This window comes from Myotis nattereri (assembly GCF_964212035.1).
Source record: "Myotis nattereri genome assembly, chromosome: 4".
Lineage (NCBI taxonomy): Eukaryota > Metazoa > Chordata > Mammalia > Chiroptera > Vespertilionidae > Myotis > Myotis nattereri.
Genome location: NC_138079.1, coordinates 11,096,397 through 11,123,021, shown reverse-complemented (window position 1 = coordinate 11,123,021; position 26,625 = coordinate 11,096,397). Strand labels below are relative to the sequence as shown.

The window sequence follows — 26,625 nt, the reverse complement described above, 5'->3', positions numbered from 1 at the left end:
CAGTGTTTCTCTCTGCGTCTCCTCCCCTCCCTTCCACTTTCCAAAAATCAATGGGCAAAATATCCTCCAGTGGGGATTAACAACAACAAGAAAATAAGTCCATGTCTTTCCTTCCGACTATGACAGGGGGCTCCTTCATTTTTATCTGTAGGGTTGGAATGTCTCTTACGAACACATGTGTTTCTCTATGGTGGCTCTCTTTTGTGAAACACTTTCTGCCGTCACAACTCTGTGTGCCTTGGAACCACTTCAGAATCTCAGCGAGAAGCGTGGACCTGGAGTGTCCTTCTTTTCCCCGCCCAGTCCTAGCCCTCAGCTGCTGCTATGGCAACAGTTGTAGAGGGAACCATGCTCAGACTGGGGCCAGATGGCCCGAGTGGGCTCCAGTGGCAGCGTCTGTGGTGCAGGGATGAACTGAACTTGGCTGTGTCCCTGTCCAATAGATAGGCAGGTGGAGAGGGAAGGGAAAGGGCAGAAACCATGGGGCATCGCTAAGCTGAGCAGGTGTTCACCTGAGCATGGTCCATGTTCATGTGAAATTTAGATGTCCTACTTAGTTTTTTAAAATTGATGTAAACATGCTAATATCTGTGCTCTCTCATAAAAACACATTCTGTTCTAATTGAATCACTATGAAACGTTTTCTCTAAAAAATCCATTTTTGTCCTATCTCTCTAACCTCACAGCTAATAATCCCTGAATCCTCTTATTAACAGTATATGCTTTATTATTTTGATGGGGACTATTGGACTATTATTTTCATTAAGAAATGTTACCATTAGATAACATTTTAAGGTACATGTCAAATCATTATGTTGTGCACCTGAAACTAATATAATATTGTATGTCAACTATACTAAAAATAAATTTTTGAAAAAGAAAATTCATTAGTTTGCAATTTTGTAGCTGCTAAGTGTATTACATTTCCTGTTAAAGGTTTTCTTTAGCGTTAATAAGGATTTTCTATTCTCAATGGGTTTTTATGACATAATAATCAAGATTTATATGAAATGAATGGAAAAGAAGAGTAACTATTGATTCAGTAATAAAACAGATCTCTACACGGAACTGACTGCTTTTTAACATTTATCTTTATTGTTGAAAGTATTACAGCTGTCCCCTTTTTATCCCCATTGACCCCCTCTACCCCCCACCTGCTCCCCATTCCCAGCCTTCAGTTTATTTTGTTCATTAGATTCCACATATAAGTGGACTCATGTGATACTATGCAGCTACAAGAAAGAAGGATCTCTTACCCTTTGAGACAGCATGGAGGGACCTGGAGAGTATTATGCTAAGTGAAATAAGCCAGTCAGAGAAAGACAAGTATCATAAGAACTGACTTTTAAGCAATTTGTTCTCAATGAGAGATTTTATTGCCTTTCTAACCCATTGATTTTCATCTCTATGCAGACTCCCTTCCCATATGATTATAAAAAAAATTTCAGATATAATACCATTTAGTTTATAAACATTTTAATATATAACTTAAAATTTGGATTTTAAAATAATGTAATGTTATAAGCCTAACATAAAAAAATATTTCATTTTTATTACATATTCAGTACTCATATTTTCCCCATTGACTTCCCTTATTTGTATTTAAAACTTTCTTCTAATCAGAATTGAAATAAAGATGTCCCCTAAATATCTTTTCCTCTGAATCTAGATTTAAAATTAATCAATCTTCCTGTCTTTGTCTCTTTCTCCTTCCCTTGTTGTTTATTGGTGTGTGTGTGTGTGTGTGTGTGTGTGTGTGTGTGTGTGTGTTTGAGAAATCTACTTATTTGCTTTGAGAGTTTTGAAAGTCTGGAGTTTACTAAATTCAAAACGTTCTTTTCACTTGATTTCTTTTACATTGGTAGTGAGATCCAGGTTCGATTTGGGGGCAAGGCTATACTGCAGGTAATAGTGTCTACTATCCCAGAAGGACATAATGTCTCTCTCTTTGTGATCGTAGCAGCCACTACCTAAATCCATTATTTTATGAATGGTTTCAAAACCATAATTCTAATTCACATACTCTTTATCTATTTTCTGAATGCCTAACATTTAATGAAATACTTTATTGACCTATAATAAAGTTCATATTGGAAAGAAGAGATTAACACTTGATTCTTCCCATTAATTTACTTGTTTGTTCATTTTAACTATTCTGTTTTATTCTCTCATATGCATATGTTTTTTCTACATGCCTGGCTACCCATCACATGAAATTATTACACATTCTCCCCCAAATCCAATGAAACTTCACATCTCATTACTTGAAGCTGTACTTGTACCTTCTTTCAGGCCTTGGAAATCCTATCCCAATGGGAACTCAGACAGAGCATCCTTGTGTTCTGTGAAGCCCATGCCGTCTCCCCCACTCTCTGAACTCAAGATGAACTATTCCCTACTTGGCACTTTCTTGAGGCCTTACCTGTGTCAGAATCAATGCGGTGCATGCCATGCTTGTCCAGTACATCATGAAATACACAATGGGGGCAGAAATGTGGTATGAGTGGGCTTTGTGGCAGGTAGTCAGTAACTCTTTTCCCCAGCAAATAGTACAGTTAAGGCTTTAGGGCTAGAACCTATCATGACACCAATCTTGGGACCTTTGAGGTGAGATGAGAAGGCACGTGGTTACCTGATTTTCCTGACATAATTGTGGTCACAAGACTCAGTATCAAATCACAGACTAAGTGAAAATACTTAAACACTAAGCATTGGGATGGATGGAGGAATAGAAGTAGCTATGACTTTTTTATCATATATACAGGGTTCTGGGGATGTTTTCCCAGATTCCATGGCAACCCATCCCTTTTCCAGCACAATATGACTGGAACCTTTGGAATTTCTGAATGGCTACAATTTCCCCAGTGTGACAATTATTAAAACAGGTTTTAAAGATTGTTTTTTATGAATTCTTATAGCCCTTGATAGCATTTTAACATTTTATGATAACATGGAAATACCATATATATTTTAAAGCAATATCACTCACAACTTAATGAAAGAACAAATGACATATGCTATTATTTTTGTATTGCAACAGAATATAAACAGTCCCTGTCCTTTGGTTGATATGAATTTCTGTAACATGGAAAAAGTAAATATTTTTGTCCAATGTTCCTCAATGCAAAGTATTTGTCATTTAACAAATATTTATTGAGCTACTATTAAGTGCCTTTTAGTGGTTAAGTACAGTGAAAAAATAGAAAAAATCCATTATAAATTTTTATATTAATAGAAAGACATGTAGAAATAAACATAACATATGAATTACATGTTATGCAATTAAAAGTTTTATGTAACAAAATCCAATGCAGGGCAAGAGAATCAGGAGGATAGGAATAGTAAGAGGGGTTGGGAAGTGTTGGGAGAAGGCAGTTTTTAGTAATAAACCAGATGGTCAGAGAGGGCTCACTGAAATGTAAAATTTGAGCCATGGATTGAACAAGGAATACAGGTGTTGGTGTTACGTCCTGTATGCATTTACCCAAATTTAGACAATTCTTATTCAACAATGTCCCATACTCTCCAGGTAAAATTACATATTTACAGTGTTGTCCAGCTTCTCATAACTGTGAAAATCACTTTTATCAATTAAAAATAGCAAAAATTAAGATAATATTTCCATTTCAAGACCTGTGTGTCTTCTCTATCACCCAGCCAAGTGGATCAGGCTGTGACCTTATTATCCAGGCTTCCAAGACTAATTCACCCACATGGTACACATGTCAGTCTCACATATTCTAAGAACTTGGCCTGAATATGTTGATTTGATTTTATGTACCTATGCAGAAATAGTCATATGAAAGAAGTAATTTTGCTAAGTTTGTAATGCAATTTCTTCAACCTGATTAGGTAACATACTAGTTCATAATAATATTCCTGGGATTACTCAAAAATATAAAAATATGTTTAAATCATAGAACTTAAAACGAGAACATTATTTTGCCTATTTTCCTAGCAGTCATAAAAATCAGAAAGTGCCCTTGTATATGCACATCTTTTAAAGTGAGTTATGACCATGGATTTTCATAGTTGTGGTGCTCACATTAGGCAAAGCCATGATAAAATATGCCTTTTAATTGTGAAACATCCTGCCTCCATCACAGAGAGTGAAGGGGCCACATGGATGCAACCAAAATAACATCTAGAGATGATTCCGCACAGTATCTGTCCTCTTACTGGACTTTTGAATGTACAGTGCTCTTGTCAAAAATGTATATGTTGAACAAGCGTATTTTTAAGAAAGCCCGAGTATGAGTCGCCACATAAAACTTTCATCCTCATATAAACTCACCAAGTGCAGAGCACAGCAAAAAGCATGTGCTCACCATTTTCAGATGCTTAAATAGCTACTGATTTTATGTACTAGATGTGCAGTCTAAGTGGATGAATCAGACACAGTTTTCAGTACCCACAGTGATTGTTGATTACATTGTTGACAGTGACCTAAAGTTCTTAATGTAGTGACACCGCTGTTTTGGCCTTAGAATGTTTCAGTTTTCTTATATCCTTTACAGTTGTGCAGCCTAAGAGAGCAAGAAACAATTTCTGATAAAGGGAATGCAAGGCACTTGATGAATTGCAGACCACTCGTGGGAACAGAAGAAATACTCATTAGAATCAAGAAGTGAGACTGAATTTTAAACACCTGGCCTATAGGTATATCTGCTTTAGCAACAGAAATGAATGGTTTCATTACTATTATTGGCTCCATATTTGAAGATTTATATGAATTATCTCTTCATTTTAAAAACTCATAAAAATTTTAAAGATATGTATTCATTTCCTCTATAATTTCTTATAATAATACTAGAGGCCCATTGCATGAAGAGATTCGTGCAATAGGCTTTCCCTTCCCCTGGCTGCTGGTACTGGTTTTCCTCCGGCACCTGGGACCCAGGCCTTTGCTCCGGCCGGACCCTTCAGGCTTCGCGGCTCCAGACGGAGCCTTCAGGTTTTGCTCCGCTGCTTCTCCCCTACATATGCAAATTAACCACCATCTTTGTTGGGTTAATTTGCTCACTCTCCTGATTGGCTGGTGAGCATAGCAGAGGGGTGGTTAATTTACATGTTTGTCTATTATTATGTAAGATATACCTTTGCAACATTTCTACAATATTTCACTTAAATTACACATTGCCCTAACCAGTTTGGCTCAGTAGATAGAGCATCGGCCTTCGGGCTGAAAGGTCCCAGGTTTGATTCCAGTCAAGGGCATGTACCTTGGTTGTGGGCACATCCCCAGTAGGGAGTGTGCAGGAGGCAGCTGATCAATGTTTCTCTCTCATCGATGTTTCTAGCTCTCTATCCCTCTCCCTTCCTCTCTGTAAAAAATCAATAAAAATATATTTTAAACATGTCATTAAATTACACATTAAAGATTTTGTTAAGAAACTATTACACAAATTTTGGGAATTTAAAAAGCAGAAATTATTTGTAATGATTCAAACAAGTGGAAAACATGTTTCTTTCTTTTTTTAAATCTTTATTGTGGTAAGTATTACATGTCCCCTTTTTCCCATTGGCTCTTTATAGCTTGCCTCCACCAAGGCCTCCACCACCCTATTGTCTATGTCCATGGGTTATGCATACATGCACACAAGTTCTTTGGATGATCTCTTTCCTCCCACTCCCGCCTTCCCTCTGAGATTCCCCACTGTGGGCCTTTGAATAGCACTCAAGGAACAGCTCTGTTTGTCCTGCTTCTGAGTGTCATCATAATTTTTAATAAGACACGTAATTTCACTTTGTTATTGTTTTATATACTTTCACCATCTTTCTTAGTAATGCCCCAAGATTTTTAATTATGCATCCCCCCTCCCCCCCAAAAAAGAAGACAAATCAGAAAACTGGGAAAGAGATAAGAAGAGGAAATGCATGTGGTTTTTATTCAGTGTTTAACACTGAACAAAATGCGCCAGAGGAAAAGGAACTGGAATAAGGTGTGGGTGGGAGATATTCACATAGCACACAGTCATCCCTTATGTGAAGTAAACTAATTCTTTTACAGCCTACACTGAAGGGCAAACCAATCCATTGCTTTTGGATATTTTCCTAGAACAGCTTTTTTTTTTTTTTCCATTAGTAAATGTAATAAGTGATAACATAAGGAAGCTAAGCAGAAGACTACATATCTGAGGGAAGTCTCGCAGGAAATTAGGGCAGATGTATGGGTAATGAGTTTACCCAAATTGAGTTTTGGCCATGACTCAAAAGGCCAGGCCTCTAGGTGCCAAGTTGCCACCTGTGCCCTATATACGGAAGGTGCTCAGACCTGCAGAACAGTTCTTCCCCTAATGATTTCTGGGTCACACTCACCTGAGCTCAGGCACTGAATCAAGACTCACTTCTGGACCAAACCTTGACATTCACCTTGGCTGTGTACACTTTCTAATCTCTTTCTTTAAAAAAAGAAATTACAAAAGTGTAAGTTCTGCCTCAGTCAGGACAGATTCAGCCCTTGTTCCTGCTGACCCAGAATGACATGTCCAGTCCAGAGAACCCACGCAGCTCCACGTCACCAGGGCCCCAGGCCAGTTCTCTCGGCTCCACCAACCTTCGCCCTCGGCTTCCATTATGAAGGTGGCATTATTGTCACCATGTAACTTCTGGAGCCCTCACCTTCATGTCCTCATTTTATAAGGAATAGGAGGAAGGGCAAATAGTGAACTTCCCCCCCTTAAAGACACCCTCCTGCCCTTCTTCACGAGCTTTCCTGGAAGCCCTGGTTCATAGCTTCTGGTAGTATTGTGTTGTCTACTCTTACCTATGAGGGAGGATAGCAAATGTAATTTCTAACTAGAAACATTTTGACACTATCACAGTAATGTTTCTTTAAGGAAGAAAGGGTGAAGGGGGATTGAATAGGCAACCGGGAAGTTCTGCCGTATTTTATATTTTAAGCCAGATCAGTTATCTAACACAGTTTCAGCAAATAGGTAGAGCTCGTAGCCTCTAGATCAGTGATGGTGAACCTTTTGAGCTCGGCGTGTCAGCATTTTGAAAAACCCTAACTTAACTCTGGTGCTGTGTCACATATAGAAATTTTTTTGATATTTGCAACCATAGTAAAACAAACTTATATTTTTGATATTTATTTTATATATTTAAATGCCATTTAACAAAGAAAAATTAACCAAAAAAATGAGTTCGCTTGTCACCTCTGACACGTGTGTCATAGGTTCGCCATCACTGCTCTAGATGGCTGTGCCTTAGCTTTGGGACAGTGTGCAGACACCAATAATGTTTAAACTTTCGTTTGTGTAAGAACAGAAAGGGGGTTTGTATAATATACAGCTTTAGATTCCAGTCCACAGGGCTGGGGTGGATCAGAAATCCCTTAGGAGTCCCCTGCACTGTCCTAGAGTCATTGATGTCCCTCCCTCCAGCCTGTTGCTGTGGAAAGCCTTCTTCTTGATATTTCTTCTTTTGCTAGTTCTTAGCAGTGCCACTTCCAGAATTTCTATTGGAGTTTGAGAGTGGAGTCTGAGAGGGAGGCTTATGGAGTGTCGGCAGCTGCAGAAGCAAAGCCTTTTACGTAGAATTGAGGAAATGCCCTGGTCCACATCGAAGACTTGGACAGACACAGATTGTGGGTCTTGAACCCCCTTTCCTGCCATTTGCTGCCACTGCTGCTTGGGAGCCTGCTCACCTCCTGATCCCTGACATCGCAGCTCACAGAAGCGCAGCAAATGTCTGGAATGCTTCCAGCTCCACCTTTGCCCTTGTGTCCATCTTTCCCAGATTCCTGACACTAGTGGGTTCAGAGTCTAATTTAGCAAATGAATGATCGCAGGACAGGAGAGATGCTGATAGGATAATGGAAGGGAAAATGGAAATAATAACAAACCTAGCCAAGATCCTTTATTGTCTATCAAATGCTTGTCTTCATTTTTCTTGAAGATCTCAATTAATCTTCCATATAACAGTTCACAATAGGTAACATTATTATCCCCATTTTATAAATAAGGAAACACAGACTGGGAGTAAACTACTCAAAATTACAGTACGTAACAGACACAGGTGACTCGGACCCGTGACTCCGCACAGTGATTCTTCTGCAGGGGGGAGGGAGACACACCAGAAACATCATAACCCTCCTCTCTCTCCCTCAATCAAAATGCTCCCGCCTCAGTTGATTGGTTTGATGGAAAAGTGGGCGCCTGCAGCAGGAAAATGGAATGGGTACCTAGGACAGAGCGCAATGTTGTAAAGCCTGCCTATCACACACCTGCCTCCTCCAGATGGTTCTCTCTCACTCCTCATGGTGTTTGTCCCTTACATCCCAGATGATGTCCTTTTAACATCAGGGGCTACTTTAGAGTTCCCAGTCCTTCCCATTCCTCAGTCCTCCAGGCACCAGCCCCGCCACGATTTTCAATCACTGCAGAAATCAATCCTCATTCGTCTCCAAACTCCACCGCCCTCTTGCTGACCCCTCCCAGGTCTGGTCTCCTCGAGTCTGTCACTCGGCACCCAGAGCTTCCTGCCTTCCATCTGACACATGAGAAAGTCCAAACAAGGGACAGGTAACTAGATTGGATGTCACCTCCTGATGTGTTGACAGTGGCTCATTTGAGTTACTTCAGGGTGGTCAGAAATGTATCCTGGAAATAGTATGGAGTAAAATCAGATCTGTTCTCTTGCAGATTTGTTTATCTTATTTTTAATTCACCAAATATTTACTATTTTATGAAAAGCTTAAAATACATGTAAAATACCGGGAATATATACATGGAATGGACAGTCCAAAGGAGAGGACAGATAAGCAGGCAGTTAGGCCCCAGCATAAGTGCTGCGATGGAGCTCGAGGTGCTGTGGGAACACGAAGGGAAGGGTTTCCAATACATAAAGGGGCTCTGGGAAGATTTTCCAGAAGAAATAAAGGCTGCCCTGGGACCCAAGTTTATAAAGAAGTTACATGAAATTATAGAGAAGGTGACAAAGCTTTTTTTTAAAAAAAATGATGAGATATTTTGAAGTATTTCTACAAAAATAAGTGGTGGTGCAACTATGACTCATTGTGAGCAATATTTATTGTTTTTCTTTGTGAGCTTATTCTAGATGCATAGATATGTCATCCGAAAATGCTGTTTCTGTTTGTGAATATTACAGCTTACCCCCCTTTTCCCTGATAAAGACTAGAACTCTGTTATTAAGTAAAGTAAAAAGCTACTTTGTTTTTTCCAGCTTATATTTTTATGTAAGTATAAAGTGCTGAATAAAGAAAAAAAGGTTTCGCTGAACAATATAATTAAGGCTTCTTTCTGTAGATTCTAATTTATAACTGGTGTCTTCTGTCTTTAGGGAAAGATATATCATACATATAGATTATATAGGGTGACCCAAAAATGTATACATATACTTTGAATAATAAAGATAGTGTTTATTAAAATACATTTCATTTTCAAAATTGAGCTATCAATTTTGTTAATTGTGTATACATTTAAAGTTAAAGTGTGTATACATTTTTGGGATGCCCTGTATGCAATATAATGTAAATATACACATATGTAATATCCATAAAGGAATACATGAATGCCTGCACTCATTTCTATTATTATATCCTAAGCTTCTATTATTATACTCTAGTTTTAGTACAGATGATAGAACTAAAGACAAGGTTTCATGATAAATTTAAATAGTTAAAAATTAAGAAGACGCTATTAATGAAGAGCAGGAAATTATCTTTAAATGCAGAATTGCATTGTCTTTATGTAGACAGAGGAATGTTGATTTGATTTAAAATTAAATAGAATCATGCCTTGAAGTAAATTCTGGTGTGCATATTTTATATAATTGTTTAATATAATGAAATAAAAAAGCAAATGTGTCACACTGAAAGACACATTTGCTTTTTATTTTTCAGCTTTTATTGTGACAAGTAGAATATGAGCTTTCTATTGAAAATAATTGTCCACTTGAATTGCAAAGCACTTAAGCCTTTTTCTATTAACTTCACTGAAGAGCTTTTTTAAATACTTTAACAAATTTTTATGAATAATTTGGCAATTATTGGTGTTTGTGCATTTTTATTCTTATACTTCAAAGATAAATATTTTTAAAACTAGGTTTCAATTAAAAATGCAGAGAAGCCAACATGTGTTAATGTGCCTTTTCCCTTATATGATTTATTGCTTTGACTCTGAGTAAAAGCATCGTGAGAGATTTAGCTGAAAGATTTAAGATTAATTTACACTTGTTTCAGCAAAATATAAATATAAGCCAAAAATTTTCTTTGTATTCAAGATGATCAGGGATGTCCAAAATAAAAGGATACATTACAAATGTGAGAAAACAATAGAAACACACACACACACACACACACACACACACACACACACACACCCCACCTCAGAGTATGTCGAAGAGAAAAGCCAGCTGCAGGGTTAGAGAAATTGATCAGGGTAAATGGGAAAGGCACTCACTGGAGTAAAAAGTACCAGCCTTGCTTTTTATATTTATGATGGTTAAGGCATTTATTCTCTTTGGCTTCCATTCTTTCTACCTCTAAAAAAAGAACAAGTTGACGACACCATTGCAGATGAAGGTTGCTGATAAGAAACTGTATGATTTTAGGAGATGCTTGCTCATTCAGCAGCCTGCCTGGGGCTGTATTGATTATGAACAATGAGTCTACCTTTCAGCGAACACTCACCACCATCAGAGCATGTTCTGTCTCATCCGAGCCTCACAACCCAGGAAATACGGGTAGGCTGCCAGGTTCTGAGCTTATTTCTTGTGACTATATTGGTGGCATGGCCTTTCACGACATAGGTATTTTCACTGCAGCTGAACCGTGTCCCTCTCCCCAGGGACACCAGTAGCCTAATGATTGACTCCTGAACAGCCTTGCAGTTCCCCACCAGCTAAAGGATGGGATATCCTCTCAAATTCGCCATTTCTTGGGGAAGTTATATTCTTTGATCTTTGAAAGGTACACATGCTTTTGAAGGGTAGATGTGTTACCTACTCTTAAGAGAATGCTTTAATGCCACACTAGAAATAATTGTCCTAAAGTCATTTGTGTAAATATAAGTAAAAGGTTTATAATATTCACTTAAATAGTAAACCTCTTAAATATTGACACACTTATATAGAGCCCTACTTGATTTAAATATCAAATGCTAGACTAGTACAAAGCTGCCATATGTGCAGGTTAGTGCCACTGAGGAAACACGAGAGCTGATGTCTACTCCTGCTGCCCTCCGTCCGCTGCGTGTTTCTGCTCCTGGTTGGTCTGTGACCTGTAGACCCACCCGGTTTTCAGCTACCTCCTGGCTGCCTGCTATGCACAGGAGCCGGTAGCATGTCACCAGGATAAGGCCCCCTGCTTCTATTTGCCCACAGTCCTGTGTTCTCCCTCACCTGGTTGTTTTCTTTCCCAGTAGATGAGACTGTCGTGTGTAATTTTTCCAGGGCTATTTGAATTTTAACATTTCCCTTGCTTAAACCAAATTAATCAAGCAGAACAACGGCTCATCTTACATGAGAATAAATGTTCCAGGGATGTTCTGAACTTGACCGCCTGCCATGCTTCAGTACCTAGCATAGGTCTGCCTTACAGGCACGAATGGATGAGTCAGTGACCTTGAATCTCCTCTTTGAAGCAAGTAACACATCAGTTAGCATTAAAATTATCCCTGTTAACAGATTCAAGTGATCTCCCAAAGGCATGCTTTATGGCAACTTTATCTGCATCTGAAAATGATTTAATGCTAGAATGATGAGAAATGAAACTGTTAAATAGAGGAGATGGTTGGAGAATCAGAGTCAGGCGAGCAGTGCTGAGGACATCCATTGGTTTTTCCTCCTGTAGATGGGATTCAACCACAAAATTCTAGGCAGAGTTTGAAATGGCTCACTGAAGGTTCAGTCAGAGCAGACGGATTGAATAAACTTTCACCCACTTATACAATGAATTAAGAGGCAAATGTTTTAGATATATTAGCAATTAGCACCCGTACGTATTATTGAATGAAAGGCTATTTACGATAATGGAAGCATTGATTTCACCACTAAAAAACATTTTTTTTTCCTTAGGGTGCACACGGGAGCTTTTCCTGTCCCTCCTCCTACCCCCAGGGGCTTCCCCTCTGCCATTCCTTCTCTTAAGCACCAAGGGCCCTTCTTTTGCTTCTGTAACTTGTTTCCTGAGCCTATGCAGCCCAGTTGGCTCACTTCTACTACCTCTATATCTTTGTAAATAAACTCTCTCTTAAAATTTTTAAAAATGTGTATACATAATTATAGAAAAAAGTATATTAAAGGCATATATCTAGGAAGAACTATACCAAAATATTACCAACAGTTAAATAGTCACCTAGTCCAGATATTAGACCTGAATTTGCTCTCCATGCTCTGGGAGACAAGTCTATTTGAACATAAAACTTAAAAAATTTTGTTAGATATTTAAAAACACATATTCATATTTGCATGAATATATAATATTCACTTAATATTAGTTTTATTGCATACCCGTCAATAGTGGTATCACTGTAAAGTCTCATTGCCAGCATGTTAGTTAAATATTTAAAGAGGCATGATTTATTTTTCCATATATTGTTTATTCAATTTTGCTACTTGAATATGACTATTCTTATTTGAAAATTAACAGTAAAATTAATACCTCCCTATTTTAGTCAGCTCAGGCTGCTATAACAAAATACCATAGACCCAGTGGCTTAACCAGGACATGTATTTCTCACAGTTGTGGAGGCTGGGAAGTCCAAGATCAAAGTGCTGGCAGATTGGATGTCTGTTTGCAGATGACCATGTTCTTGCTGTATCCTTACATAGCATAGAGAGAGAGCAAAGTCACTGGTCTGCTGTTGTAAGAGCACTAATCCCTGCATGAGGACTCTGCCTTCCGTACCTAATCACCTCCCAAAGGCCCCATCTCCAGTCACCGTCACCTTGGAGGTCAGGGCTTCAACATGAAATTTGCGGGGGGGACACAGTCCAATCAGTCGCATTCCCTCTTAAATACTGGTCATCTATGAAATTGGTTGATGGCTAACAGTAAAGATTGTAAAATCCTTAGAACAACTTTGTGGCATTGAGAATGTTTTTACCCTTTCAGGCAAACATGCTGTCTTCACCTGCTGCTCTTAATAAATTATTTGTAAATATTTATATTTAAAATTTAATCCTAAAAGTCTTAGAATTCCTCTCTTTCTGGATATGTGACTCAGAAATTGGGCGCTTGAATACACCATAATACAAAAGTATTCTCTTCTGCTAATTCTCCTACTGCGTAAATATACTAAAGGGATGAGCTAATGTGGAGCCAGAGTCAAGGCTGAATTTAGCAGACAGCATGACAGTGATTTGTGAGTCTGAATTCTGGGTGAAAGCCTGGATAATAATGACAGTAACCTTCTGGATGCCTCCATTTAGGACTTGTCAGAAGTACTGAATTCTATTGCATTTCACTCTTGCCAACTCAATAGGAATAAGTCCAAATCTCCAGTTTTTTAGAATGTGTTTTGGTTCAGGCTCAGCATCTGTTACAGGGTTAGCCTGCTAGCTCAAATTGATAAGGGATCTGGAAAATACTACAGAGCTTAAAACACAATGGGGTTCATGTTGTCAGATTCAATATCAGAGGAGACCAATATGTCAGTTAATTTAAAATAGTCTCAAAAGCTCAAAATAGTTTGCACCATTGTTAAAAAAATATTGCCAGTCCTGCAATATATTTTAAATTCTGCAATGATAGCATGCATTCAGAACATAGAAACTGAGTCCTTCTATTTAATAATAATTGTATGGTTATAGAACCTGTGACAATGAACATAAAAGTAATTAAAACTGTTTTCATACAATCATTATGTGTAATCAAAATTTAATTAATCACTAGTTTATTTTATGTGCTTATTATACAAGCCTCTATAACAGTGATGGCGAACCTTTTGAGCTCAGCGTGTCAGCATTTTGAAAAACCCTAACTTAACTCTGGTGCCATGTCACATATAAAATTTTTTTGATATTAGCAGCCATAGTAAAACAAAGACTTATACTTTTGATATTTATTTTATATATTTAAATGCCATTTAACAAAGAAAAATCAACCAAAAAAAATGAGTTCGCATGTCATAGGTTCGCCATCACTTTGTTGTTTGATAAACAACAAAGACTCAGATTTCAATTAGTTTCCACTAGAATTGACAAGAAAATAAATACAAGGTGGGGAAAAACAAGGTTTACAGTGCTTTGTATGGAAAATGCTACAATAATTGATAAATAATACAAGAATAAACTATGTGTTTCACGTACTCCCAACGTTTGCCCTATCCTGTATGTCATTTAGAATAGATCATGGGGACAAACTGGAGTCTAGTTTCATACCTCTGCATGTGGCTTTCCAATTTTGTCAGCACCATTTCTTGAAGAGGCTTTCTTTATTCCTTTGTATGTTTTCTAATCCTTTGTCAAAAATTATTTGCCCATGCATATGTGGTTTTATTTCTGGGCTTTCAATTCTGTTCCACTGGGCTGTGTATCTGTTTTTCTGCCAGTACTGTTCAGTATTGATTATTGTAGCTCTGTAGTATAATTTGAATTCAGGTAGTGTGATACCTCTGACTTTGTTCCATTTTTCTCAGGAGTGCTTTGGTATTTTTTTAATTTCTTTAAAAAATAAGTTTTTATTGATTTTTAAAGAGAGAGAAAGAGATAAGGATGGAGAGATAGAAACAGCGATGAGAGAGACACATTGATTGACTGTATTTTGCACAGCCACCCACTGGGGATTGAGCCCCCAACCTAAGTATGTGCCCTGGACTGGTAATCAAACCTGTGACCTTTTTGTTCCTGGGTAAGTGCTCAGCCACTGAGCCCACACCAATAGAGTTACTTTCTTATTTTTAAGTAAGTGACACCTGGATGGCAATCTTTACATGCTATTTATTTTATAGAAACATGAAATTAACTTAATATTAACAGGTGGTAGATTTCACACATTTATTATCCAATTATTCAACATACATTTATCAAAGTTAACCCTGAGCCTATTCTGAGAAATTAGGCTGTTTTTAAAGCGAACTCTAGTTTTTTTATTTAAAAAATTAACCCTGAGCCAAAGACCTTGAGAAATTAAGATAGTAATATGTGATTCTCCCCATTATGTTTATATTTTAATGGAGACAGTAGAAGAGAGAATCATAAAATGTTCAACTATGATGACCAAAAGTAGTACATGTAGAAGCTCATATGTAGGAGTGAGATGGCGGACAATTAATCTTGGAAGAGACTATTACTATGGGAATGCAACAGAGAAGGGAATTGACAATTTTGATAAGACATTGGTTGAAATAATGGCTTTTTGTGTCAGACTAGATAAGGAAGTGATGATGAGCAGGGAAAACAGAATGGAAGAAAATAGGACATTTCAAAGATTAGCCATCTCTAACCAAAAGACAGTTTGGAAAGAATAAGACAGTGAAAAATATAAACTAGACAAAAAAATGTGTTCAGAGAAGTAAGTTCTGGTGATAAAAAGCTTGAATAAGTATAAACTACAATGATGAAAATGTCTATATGAACATTGGTCATGTAACCAGGGTATGACAAAGGATGACAGATGTTCTGAAACTAATGGATACTAAAATCACAAACAGAATTTGTACATAAATGTATTTCATTGCAGATACGGATTTGGATTATTTTCAAATAAGAATCTCCATTCTGTTATCCCAAAACGTATTTGGTAAAATATATCATAATCCCAAAGATTCCCATTTAGGAAAATATACCACTTGTTTCTAAACTGGGAACTAATTTCCCTCCCTCCCTCCTTCCTGACCGAACTTCCTTCCTTCCTTCCTTCCTTCCTTCCTTCCTTCCTTCCTTCCTTCCTTCCTTCCTTCCTTCCTTCCTTCCTTCCTTCCTTCCCTCCTGAAAGAACATTCAGTTAGCCACTGGAGTTGAATAAATCTTTTTACAATAGGGTTGATAATGCACATAATTGAGGAAAGGATGCATTATAACTTTACCAAAAGTTGTTTGTTTTCTAAGTTTTGGGTTCTTTTTGAGAAGTTCAGTAGTAATATGGTGTGTTTTTTCACTTACTGGGTTTTGTCAAATGTCAGAATATGTGACTGATTCACTAAAAATTGTCGTTCTGTTATACTGTCTTCATGCCCAAAACATGAACTTAGTGGTTTCTTTCAGAAGGCATTTGCCAGCACCACTTTTTCTTCCAGAGCATCTCCTACACAAACCCACTCAAATAAATTAGTGTTTCAGGCTCCGCTGACTCATGAGGCCAGCGCGGCAAAGTGGCATGCCAATGCATGATGGAGGTCTGCTGGGCATGGCTAGAAGATGGGGGAGAAGGGCTGTTTTCATCTTAGCAGTATTTTCAGAAGACGTCTTTCCTTCCTCTCGCCTCTCCTGTCGCCTCCTGGAGAAGGGTGCCATGTGCTGTTTTGCACCCCACTTTTCTAGACTGTCAATGTTGAGAAAGAATAGACTGTGCAATTTGTCCAAATATAATGGTGTCTACTACATTTTATTCAACTACATTTTATCTGATGACAGCTGCATTATGAAGCCTTATTTATTTAATTTGTTAGCAAAGGTGTAGGGACCTTATTTACTTAACATAGTGTTTTACCTCTTCTGGACCTTTCCACTTCTGTGTGTGTATGTTGGCTTCATTGTGTTTTCATTTCTTCACATTGTACTTCTTTCTTCCTAAAATAAAGGGTGTAACTTGCTGTAGCTCCTTTCTTTTCATTGAAAAGCGAAGGGGAAATTTTGGAAACTGATTAATGCAGGTTCAAGACCAGAACGCCAGTCTCCTGGTTTCAGGCCATGTGGCTCCCCAACAGACAACTTTTGCAGCCCTGACCTGGCAAAATTTCCTGTTTGGTGCCTTTTTATTTCATGTTAACTTTATCTCTAATATTGAAAATGTAATTGCTCAAAAATTAAAAAGATACAAAGGGTGTCCCAAAAAATGTATGCACACTTTGAATGATTATAAAGTCAGTGCTTATTAGCATATGATTTATTTTCAAAATTTGAAATAATCTACAGAAATGAATACTTTTTTTTTTCAATGCCTTTTTTCAAACTAATGACTGTTCTGGTCCAGGCACTACTGATAATGTGAAGCAATGGATTTGCAAACATTAAGAATCATTTTGTTCGGTATTTGTGTGCTCTCAATTCGTCGACTGTTACCGGTTTTGTACCATAAACTTTATCTTTTATGTAGCCCCATAAAAAGTCTAGTGGCACTTTAGGATACATTTTCTTTATTCAAAGCTTAGTCTGGCTTCACCCATTATATCAAATCAGTTAAACCTGAAAAAGGAATGAAAATTCAGTAAGTTATCAGCTGTTAAAGTGTGTATACATTTTTTGGACACATGATATACTATATAGTTAGCAATGTAATGTTTAATTAAAATATAGGGAAGGGGTCCTCAAACTATGGCCCGCGGGCCACATGCAAATATAAATATTGTATTTGTTCCCGTTTTGTTTTTTTATTTCAAAATAAGATATGTGCAGTGTGCATAGAAATTTGTTCATAGTTTTTTTTTTTTAAAACTATAGTCCGGCCCTCTAATGGTCTGAGGGACAGTGAACTGGCCCCCTGTTTAAAAAGTTTGAGGACCCCTGATATAGGATGTACCAAGAAAATGTATACACATACTTTAAATAGTTATAAAGGCGGTGTTTATTAAAAATACATTTCATTTTCAAAATTCAGCTATCAGCTGTTAAAGTGTGTATACATTTTTGGGGACACCTTGTATATATAACCAAATTTAAAAATTTTACCAACCTAGAAACACTATCATTTTCAATATTTTAAGTAAATAAATTAGTTGATGTGCCAAACATTTATCATTACTTGTGTATTTAACAAAGTTTATGAATGAGACATCTAAAACACTGGAGTGGATTCTTTCTCACAAAATTTATTGAAAGTAGAAGAAATAACATTTGTATACTTTAAAAATATGTTAGCAAGAGACCACCAAAATATATTTTACATTTTATATATGTCTTAGAGGCAGTTCAATAGAATTTGGTTAGCTGAGGATTAGTGCAAAAATTCTTTCTAAATTACATCTGAATGGAATGGAAAAATAATGCATATTCTTACTTGGTAATTTCAAAGCAATTTACCAGATACATACTGACTGTATATCTGTCAGTCTATAGGAAAACAGTTTGCAGAGTACATAAAATTTGTTTAAACGTTCTTTGCTCTGTATGCTTTGATAGTTCAGTCAGATCTTAGAGACTGAATTATCTCTGTTTTAAGAGCATTCATTATTTAAATTAATTTAAAAATACAAATTGATGAAGTGAATTCTCCAAAGTAAAATATATCTTCTTACCAAGTTTAGGTGCATTTCTCCATTCCACAAATTTATGTGATTGGCTTTGTGTACTGAGGAAATGAACTAGTAACAAAAACTAGAATAATTACACTATCTGTAGCTCAAAATGTAGAGACAACTAAGTTTGTACTTATTGGAGCATGTAACATTACAAATCTGATGAGACAGCAGTTATACAAAAGAGAGCGAGCAAAGATTTGCATGAAACTATAAAAATACTAATGAGACTACTGTTAGCAAAATGTTATGTCTAAAATGAATTATTCCTCAACCCTGTCCCAAAAACACAGAGTTATGGAAATATCATTTGAAATTCATTTACAAGACCTATGCAGAATTCACAAGCTATTGCTAATGTGGATATTTGCTTTTTTTACCCTCTTTCTCTACACACAGGCACACATTCATACATACTTATATAGCCATTTCTGGTTGTTGTTTTTTTTATTTTCTACTATGTACTAGGGAAGGACAGAGATTATTAAATTTATATTAAAAATTTTTAATTTCTAATTTGAGTTTTCAAGATAAGATTTGCCAAAGAAGAATTTCAGGAAAAAAATAATTATATTTTTTAAATCAATATTTTAGTGCCTACCTTACCCTGAAATTGTGTTTGGGGTAAAGCTAGTGTAGAAAAAGTTAATGATTCTGACAGAAAAGTAATCAAGCAATTATAGCTATTTGCTATTGCCATGACATCCAGGAATATAATCAGTAGTTAGTACTACATCACGTTCCTTTTTTAATTTCATTTTTATATTGCTTCATTTGTACTGTATTTTACAAAAGTGTCCTCCTGGCCACAACAGGGGGTGGGGCGCCTTAGATTGAGGAACTCTGAACTAATTGTTTGGGTTCTTGGGGGAGAATAAGATCAGGTTACTATTAAAAATTAGTAGGGACTTGTTTTGAATAGAAGACATACTATTCTGAGACGAGGAAAAAAATAGTAAGAAAAGCTGCCAATATATGTTTGTTTGAAGGGATGGGAGGGCAGAGTTGAGGAAACATAAACATTAGAATGCCGCTTTCCTCTAGAAAAGGTAAAACTGTAAGCCAAAACTGAGCAGAACAGTCATGGATTTGGGGGAAATGGAGAGAAAGTATAGGATAGATGGTGTTAGAAATGGATCATAACCAAGGACCTCAAACAAGGTTGCTACCCTTTAAAAAAATGTTAGTAGCCACAATCTACATTTGCTCTCCAGTGCTCTTCAGTAGCTCAGGTACAGAAGGTGACTGTTTGGACTGATTAGAAGTTGACATTCTGATCAATGGAAAAACAGTCCTTAATAAATGGAGATGTGTGGTGGGTGGAGACTGAGGGGTTGATAAATGCCAGAAATGAGGTTATGGGTGGAGCAGCCAAGTAGATGAACGCTAAAGAAAAAAGATTTTTTTTGTACAGTGAGACAAATAATTGTCTGAAAGTGGCAAAAGGAAGATGGGAAAATGAGGGCACTGCCATCAGATGCTAAAGCTGATGAAATATGAAAGAACTGAACTGACTCTTTAAGAAAACTACTGGAGAATCTTTGGGGGGACAGTGAGGGGGACTCACAAGCCAAGCAGGAGAGGAAGAATTTTATGAAAAGACTGGGGTGTTGAATGTTAATAGATAACATAAGGGAATTTTGGAAGGGACAATGGAACAAAGAATCCAGGATAAAAGCACCCAACAGCTTGAGGCCCTGACCATCCATCGGTGTGTGAGGTTAGGGAGTGGACCATTGCATTCGGGCATTTACAGAGGCTTCTAGAAATGAGAGGCCGGGGTAGCTGGCTTTTCTGAAGGTATGGACTGGCCATTCCTAAGGAGATCCCAGATAAAGCAGGAGACTAAAAAATCAGTCCAATGACTGCAGTCACCAGTCAGTGTTCAAAGAGGTGACTGTGGAGACTGCTATTTTCTCGTTTACCAAGTAAGCCCTTTAATAAGGTTTCATCCACTCTTTGTACCTAAAACCTACCTGGTAAGATAATCTGGATCATTTTTAAGTTTAGAATTGCAGAAGGTGCTGTAGGCCTTTTACAATATTAATTTTATCATTGATTAGGATGAATCCATATTGAATCCTAGGTAGATGTTAGCTGTGAAACAGACTGAGTAGCTAAATGTTTGTATTTCTTGCATTGTATTGTCAACATGGCATAGAGATGCTCTGTCAAAAAGATATGGCAAGTTATGCAAATATAAATTTATGAAGAGAAACTAAAGAACATAATCATGTTTTATACCTTAACAGTAAGAAATTTCTTTGTCAAGAGAGCCATTCCTGGCCCATTTTATTTTCTCAACATTGCTTTGATTAGAATTCTGATGGTATCTTCTAACCCTTGAATAAATTTTGAGATCATAGAAGCAATCTAGCCGATAAATGGTCCCCTTCTGGGAAGTCAAAGACTAAGGGCAGATCACTGAATGCTATGAAAAGTGTTACATTGCTCTTCATAATTATTATGGTTAGGTAAAACATAGTAGATCAAATAGTTAAGGATTGTTTAAGGCCCACTGATTTCATAGGTGGTTTATTAGAGTGAGAGTCACCTGAAGCCAGTGTATCAGGAAAGAATGTGGAAGCATTTGTAAAGAACTCAGCTAATTTATGAATATCTGACAAACAGCATTTGGGGATTTGGCCTTTTAGAAACAGAATGGAACATACATTGCTCCTGGGAAAATTTTTACATATGGTGAACAATTCTGCAAACATTAGGTCAGGATTGGGGGTTCTGATTAAATCATCTTAATCAGAACATTTTTTTAGTTTTGGAAAGTTGATTAGCTGTTTTATCTGGAGTCACTGGACTTCAGCTGGGCAGAACTCTACAACTGTAATATTATAAAGAGAACTGAGGGGGGCCCAGCTGGCATGGCTCAGTGGTTGAGCATTGACCTGTGAACCAGGAGGTCATGGGTTTGATTCCCAGTCAGGGTACATGCCCGGGTTGTGGGCTCAATCCCCAGTGTGGGGGTGTGCAGGAGGCAGCCGATCGGTGATTCTCTTTCATCATTGATGTTTCTATTTCTCTCTCTCCCTCTCCCTTTCTCTCTGAAATCAATAAAAATATATTTAAAAAAAAAGAATTGAGTGGGGATTTGAGAGCAGATCTATTCTTTCACTGAGTCATATGAACAACACAGTGTTCTGAGCTGGACTAATGTAAAGCAAGTGCCTTCCACTGATATGTTTTGTAGTCTAATTTTTCATGAAAAGGAAATGAAAGAACTGCTTTTAAAACTTATTTTAATTCTTTTTTTTCCCAGTTGACTCTTACAAATACCACTTAAAAGCATATTGCTAGTGGCCAGAACGTCCTGTCTTTCTGCCACCAACACCCTGAGCATGCAAATCAGATTTTAAGTCAATTCACTAGGAAGATAGAGACTAACTTTTAAATTCCCTGATTAAAAACACAGAACCGGTTACTTATGCTTTTACTTTTAAACACCTGCAACGTTCTCATTCATTCATGCAACAGTTTACTGAGCATCATCTGTGGTGTTATTTTTGTGTGAAGTCAAGTTTGCAGGAAGTAGTATTAATATAATTGATTTAGACAGGAATTCATCACTCAACAATAGATATTCACCTCTTAGATGGGAAAACAACAACAACCAGAAGCTATTGTCATCAATGGTATGGTCTGCTTGACCATATCGTCCAGTAATGTTGCACTTGGACACTGAGAAGTTGTGGCAATGCATGAATTAGGTCAGATGTTTACTTCTTGGGTTAGCTTGACTGTCTACAGGTGTCTGAGCTCCATAAGAAAATGGTCTTATCAATCCAAATATTCCATGAGCAAGGTTTTAACAGGGCCATTAATAATCTCAGCAACTGGCCCCCAGTGATTGATGACTGTGCCTGTCAGAGTGGATGAATTATAGGAGCTCAAGAGACAACCAGGTGGGGCCCTGGCAGGCACTACACACACTCATGTGTGTATACATCAAAATGAGCACTATGTACATCATGACAGTCTTCTGTCAGGTAGATAAATCAGGTGGAGATACTTGGATTTGATTATTTGAAATTGGCCTCCAATACTAACCAGTGTCAAAATAGCCAACTTGCTTCTGCCTCTTCTAAACTTAGGTAGTTCCAAAAAATGGTATCACATTTGAACATATATTTGTTAAAGGCCAAAAGGAGAGACAGTTTACAGTTTATGAAATTAATTATGTGAATTATTGCTGAGCACTCTTTATAGTACTAGACTTAGTATGTAAATCTTGGACTAGTACTGTATGCTAGCTTTGTGAGGTTGGGGATGGATGGGGTAGAGGACAGGCTTGATTCTAGGAATTTTCCTGTTATAGTAGGAGTTCCTTAATCACATGGTAGCATCAAAAATAAATAAGTAAATAAATAAATAATAAATAAGTAAATGGAAACAACGTGTTTCTAATATGTTTTGAAAGGCCTCATCTCCTCGCCCCCCACCCCCACCCCAACAACTTCCTTTATAAAAATAGTGCTTATGTTTCTCTGGAAAACATTTCAGAAGTGATAGGATTTTTCTAAAGGCATTGGTGAATATTAGCATATGGTACCTTTTATTCATTAAATAATCCCTGAAGATTTCACAGAGAAAATCAAATTCCATAAAAACAAAATAGAAAATTCATGAAAGTCAGCTTTACTAAGAATGGCACTAGTCCCTCTAACAGCCCTACTCTTCCCCGACAGTCTGTAACTGGATGATGACTGCTACCTGTGTGCTTATAATGTACAGACTTGGGCAAGAGTTTCACATAGTTATTGTTTACTTCAAGGAATCGGGTTAAAAAGTAGTTAGTTTCTTATTTGCTCCAGAGTTCAAATTCTATAATGTTACCCTATTTTCCAACAATGCACAAAAGTTATACTGAACTATTTTGGCAGGAAATACTTAGGTATAAATATAGACTTATATTACTAAACAACAACAAAATTTTAATCCATGGTGATTTTTTTCTACTTTAATAGTAGGAACCTTTTTTATTATGTTTTACTATATTACTTTTAATGAGATGTTTTTATTGAAAATGTTATACAATTTCTATTTACAAATTCAGTGACCAAGAAATATCATAGGCAATAACCTCAAAAGGACTTTTCTATGGATTTGCCAAATACAAAAAACAAATTCAAAAATAACTTAAGGGAAAATAAAATTGTCAGTTCCTTAATTAAATTATGTGTATAGCTGCTGAATGTCAAAATTCATGAGCTGTTGCCTTTAAATCTAGGACCCCAAACTTACTTTTGAAAGGAATTCAGAACAGTGCATACATTTCCACAAAGCAGGATTATTTTTTTGCTCACTGTAATTACTGTGTCAAAAAGGAAGATAGTTTAAAGAAAGAATTAATGGCTAATAGAAATGGAGCAAGGTGGAAAACATTTAATTGAAGACTGATTGGGTGATTTTTATAACAGAAAAACTCTAGCAATCCTGTCATCTTACCTCTATTAAGAATTATAGAAGTTTCCTTACGAAGACCTGTTTTCTAAATCAAAATACAAATTTTGTGGGGCTTGCTCTTTTCCTCAGAGAATTTTGCAATACTTGTCCTTCTAACTTCCAAAATAAGTTATTCTTCTGAGAATTATCCAAAATGTGATTCAAAATATCTCAAAGTGCTATGTCTTTGCATATGTAGTGTAGCCATATTTATTAATTTCTTAAAAATGTCAATAAGAAAGAGTCATAGAAAAGGGTAGCCTGTACTGTGCAAACAATATAAATGGAAATAATAATTTTATTCTTTGTTAAATGTTGCTCAACTGTTGTTGTTTTTTTAACCAAATCCAGGGAATTGTTATCTCAAAGGCTACTATTCATGTTCAATATACACAGATAAAGAATTGCACTCATATAGCTAAAAGTTAACTGCAATTAATTCTCAGTCTTTATATTTTACAATTAAACTCCCTTTGTCAGTCGTCTTTAGTTCTTAGCTTATTACTACTACTACTACTACTATTATTTTGTCCTTCAGTAAGTCCCTTATGTTAATAAGAAATAAGAAAAAGAAGAGGGTTGCTATCACTTGTCAATTTTGCTATCATGTTTTAAAGCAGCTTTGCCGAAATGCCCAGAAGAACATAAATGAAAATTACTTGCAAAACCAATGTTTTTTAAAATACGTTTTTATTGGTTTTCAGAGAGAAGGGAGAGGGAGATAGAAACATCAATAATAAGAGAGAATCATTGATCTGCTGCCTCCTGCACACCCTCCACTGGGGATCTAGCCCACAACCTGGGCATGTGCCCTGACTGGGGAATCAAACCATGACCTCCTGGTTCATAGGTTGATAGTCAACCCCTGAGCCACCTGGCTGGGCAAAACCAATGCTTTTTAAATGTGACCCATACATTTAATGTATCTCTGTTATCTCTGTTCTTTGCGGAGGACTCACAGTCGTTTGTAGTATTCAGAAAGTGGAATGCCTGATTTCCGTGCAGAGAGAAAGAAATGGAATTCTGTTTCTCTCTGTAAAAGTCTTCTCATATTTTTATGAAATCAGTACTTACACTATGTAATATCAGTGACTACTGACATTGGTAGCATTCTTGACTTTTTAAAAAAATTTGATTATAAGAACCGACTTTATATTTTGGTCCCAGATTTTCCACATGACCTACGACCTGGCCAGCGCGGTGGTGCGCATCTTCAACCTCATCGGCATGATGCTGCTGCTGTGCCACTGGGACGGCTGCCTGCAGTTCCTGGTGCCGCTGCTACAGGACTTCCCCTCCGACTGCTGGGTGTCGCTCAACAAGATGGTCGTAAGTCCCTCCTGTTCTGTCCCACGCTGCGTTGGCACTGCTCCACCAAAAAGTTATCTGTTTCTGTTAGAATGATCTATTTTCCCCCATCAATGTTTAGAGAAAACTTAACTTTGCTTCCATGGGTGGAAAATCAGATGTTATGTTTCTTTTCTACAACAAAATTTTATTTACGTGAAATGTTTCTGGGGATGGACTAGTATATGTTACAGCCTCTATTTTTAGATACCTTTCTCTGGTATCTTGAGGCATTTTATTTCAAAGGTACAAGGTACAAACATACACGCAAATAACCGTAGTACAACATTCTTTTTAAAATGCCTACTCCTAGCATTATGCTAAGTGAAATAAGCCAGTCAGAGAAAGATAAATACCACATGATCTCACTCATTTGTGGATTATAGAGAACAACATAGATTGATGAAAAAGGACAGACCCAAAGACTGAGAAACAGCGATCAGGCTATCAATCCCTAGAAGGAAAGTAGGGGAGGGCGGGGGTAAGGGGAAGAGATCAACAGAAGGACTTGTATACATGTATATAAGCCAAACCAATGGACATGGACAACGGGGGATGGGAGCACGAGTTTGTGTGTGGGGGGGAGGTTGGGGGTTAAAGGGGGGGATGAGGACACATTTGTAATTCCTTAACTAATAATAAAAAAAATAAAATAAAATAAAATAAAATGCCTACTCCTGCCCTGGCCAGTGTGGCTCAGTTGTTTGGGCATCTTTCTGTGCACCGAAAGTCTGATGGTTTGGTTCCCAGTCAGGGCACATGCTCCGGTTACAGACTCGATCTCTGGTAGGCAACATGATGTTTCGCTCTCACATCGATGTTTTTGTCTCTCCTTCTCCCTTCTTCTAGCTCTAAAAATCAGTGGGAAATCTTTTTTTTTAATACCTATTCTTTAGAGTAACATTTCTTTCAACTTGATTTTAGCATTTACTATATTGATGGCATGCGGTGCTAGGCATTCCTAAACATACAGAGACATGTGCCTTCGTATAAAAGCAAATGAGATGGTTATAAGGTGCAATTTCCAACAGTAATTCTTTCTAGGGGAAACTTCATGGCAAAGGTAGCATTTAAACTTTGCCCTTAAAGATATGAAAATATTTTTTAAATATGTGAAGTATACATTTGATTTATAAAGTTAAATATACCCATATTCACATTAAGTCTAAGAGCATATGTTTTGCTCTAAATAGTGCAACACTCACACAAAAAGTGAAACAATAGTGAATATTTTTCATATATACATTCGCAAATATTTGTTCTGTTTATGTTAGTTCTCATATTTTCTTCTAGCATTACATTTTATTTCTTTCTGTGTTTTCAATTAAACCTATTGGGGTAACATTGCTTAATAACATTATATGAGTTTCAGGTATACAATTTTATAATATAGTAGAGGCCGCGTGCATGACATTGGTGCACACAGGGGGTAGAGGGTTCCCTAAGCCCAGCCTGCACC

The 26,625-nt window shown here is 37.0% G+C and overlaps 1 protein-coding gene across 1 annotated transcript in view; it reads left to right on the top strand.

Moving 5' to 3' along the window:
* Positions 1-26,625, top strand: part of HCN1 (hyperpolarization activated cyclic nucleotide gated potassium channel 1) — a 259,139-nt gene that overhangs the window by 108,901 nt on the left and 123,613 nt on the right. The window contains exon 2 of the mRNA XM_081089933.1: positions 24,987-25,148. Within this exon, the coding sequence (XP_080946059.1) occupies positions 24,987-25,148 (162 nt within the window). The remainder of the gene's footprint in view (positions 1-24,986; positions 25,149-26,625) is intronic.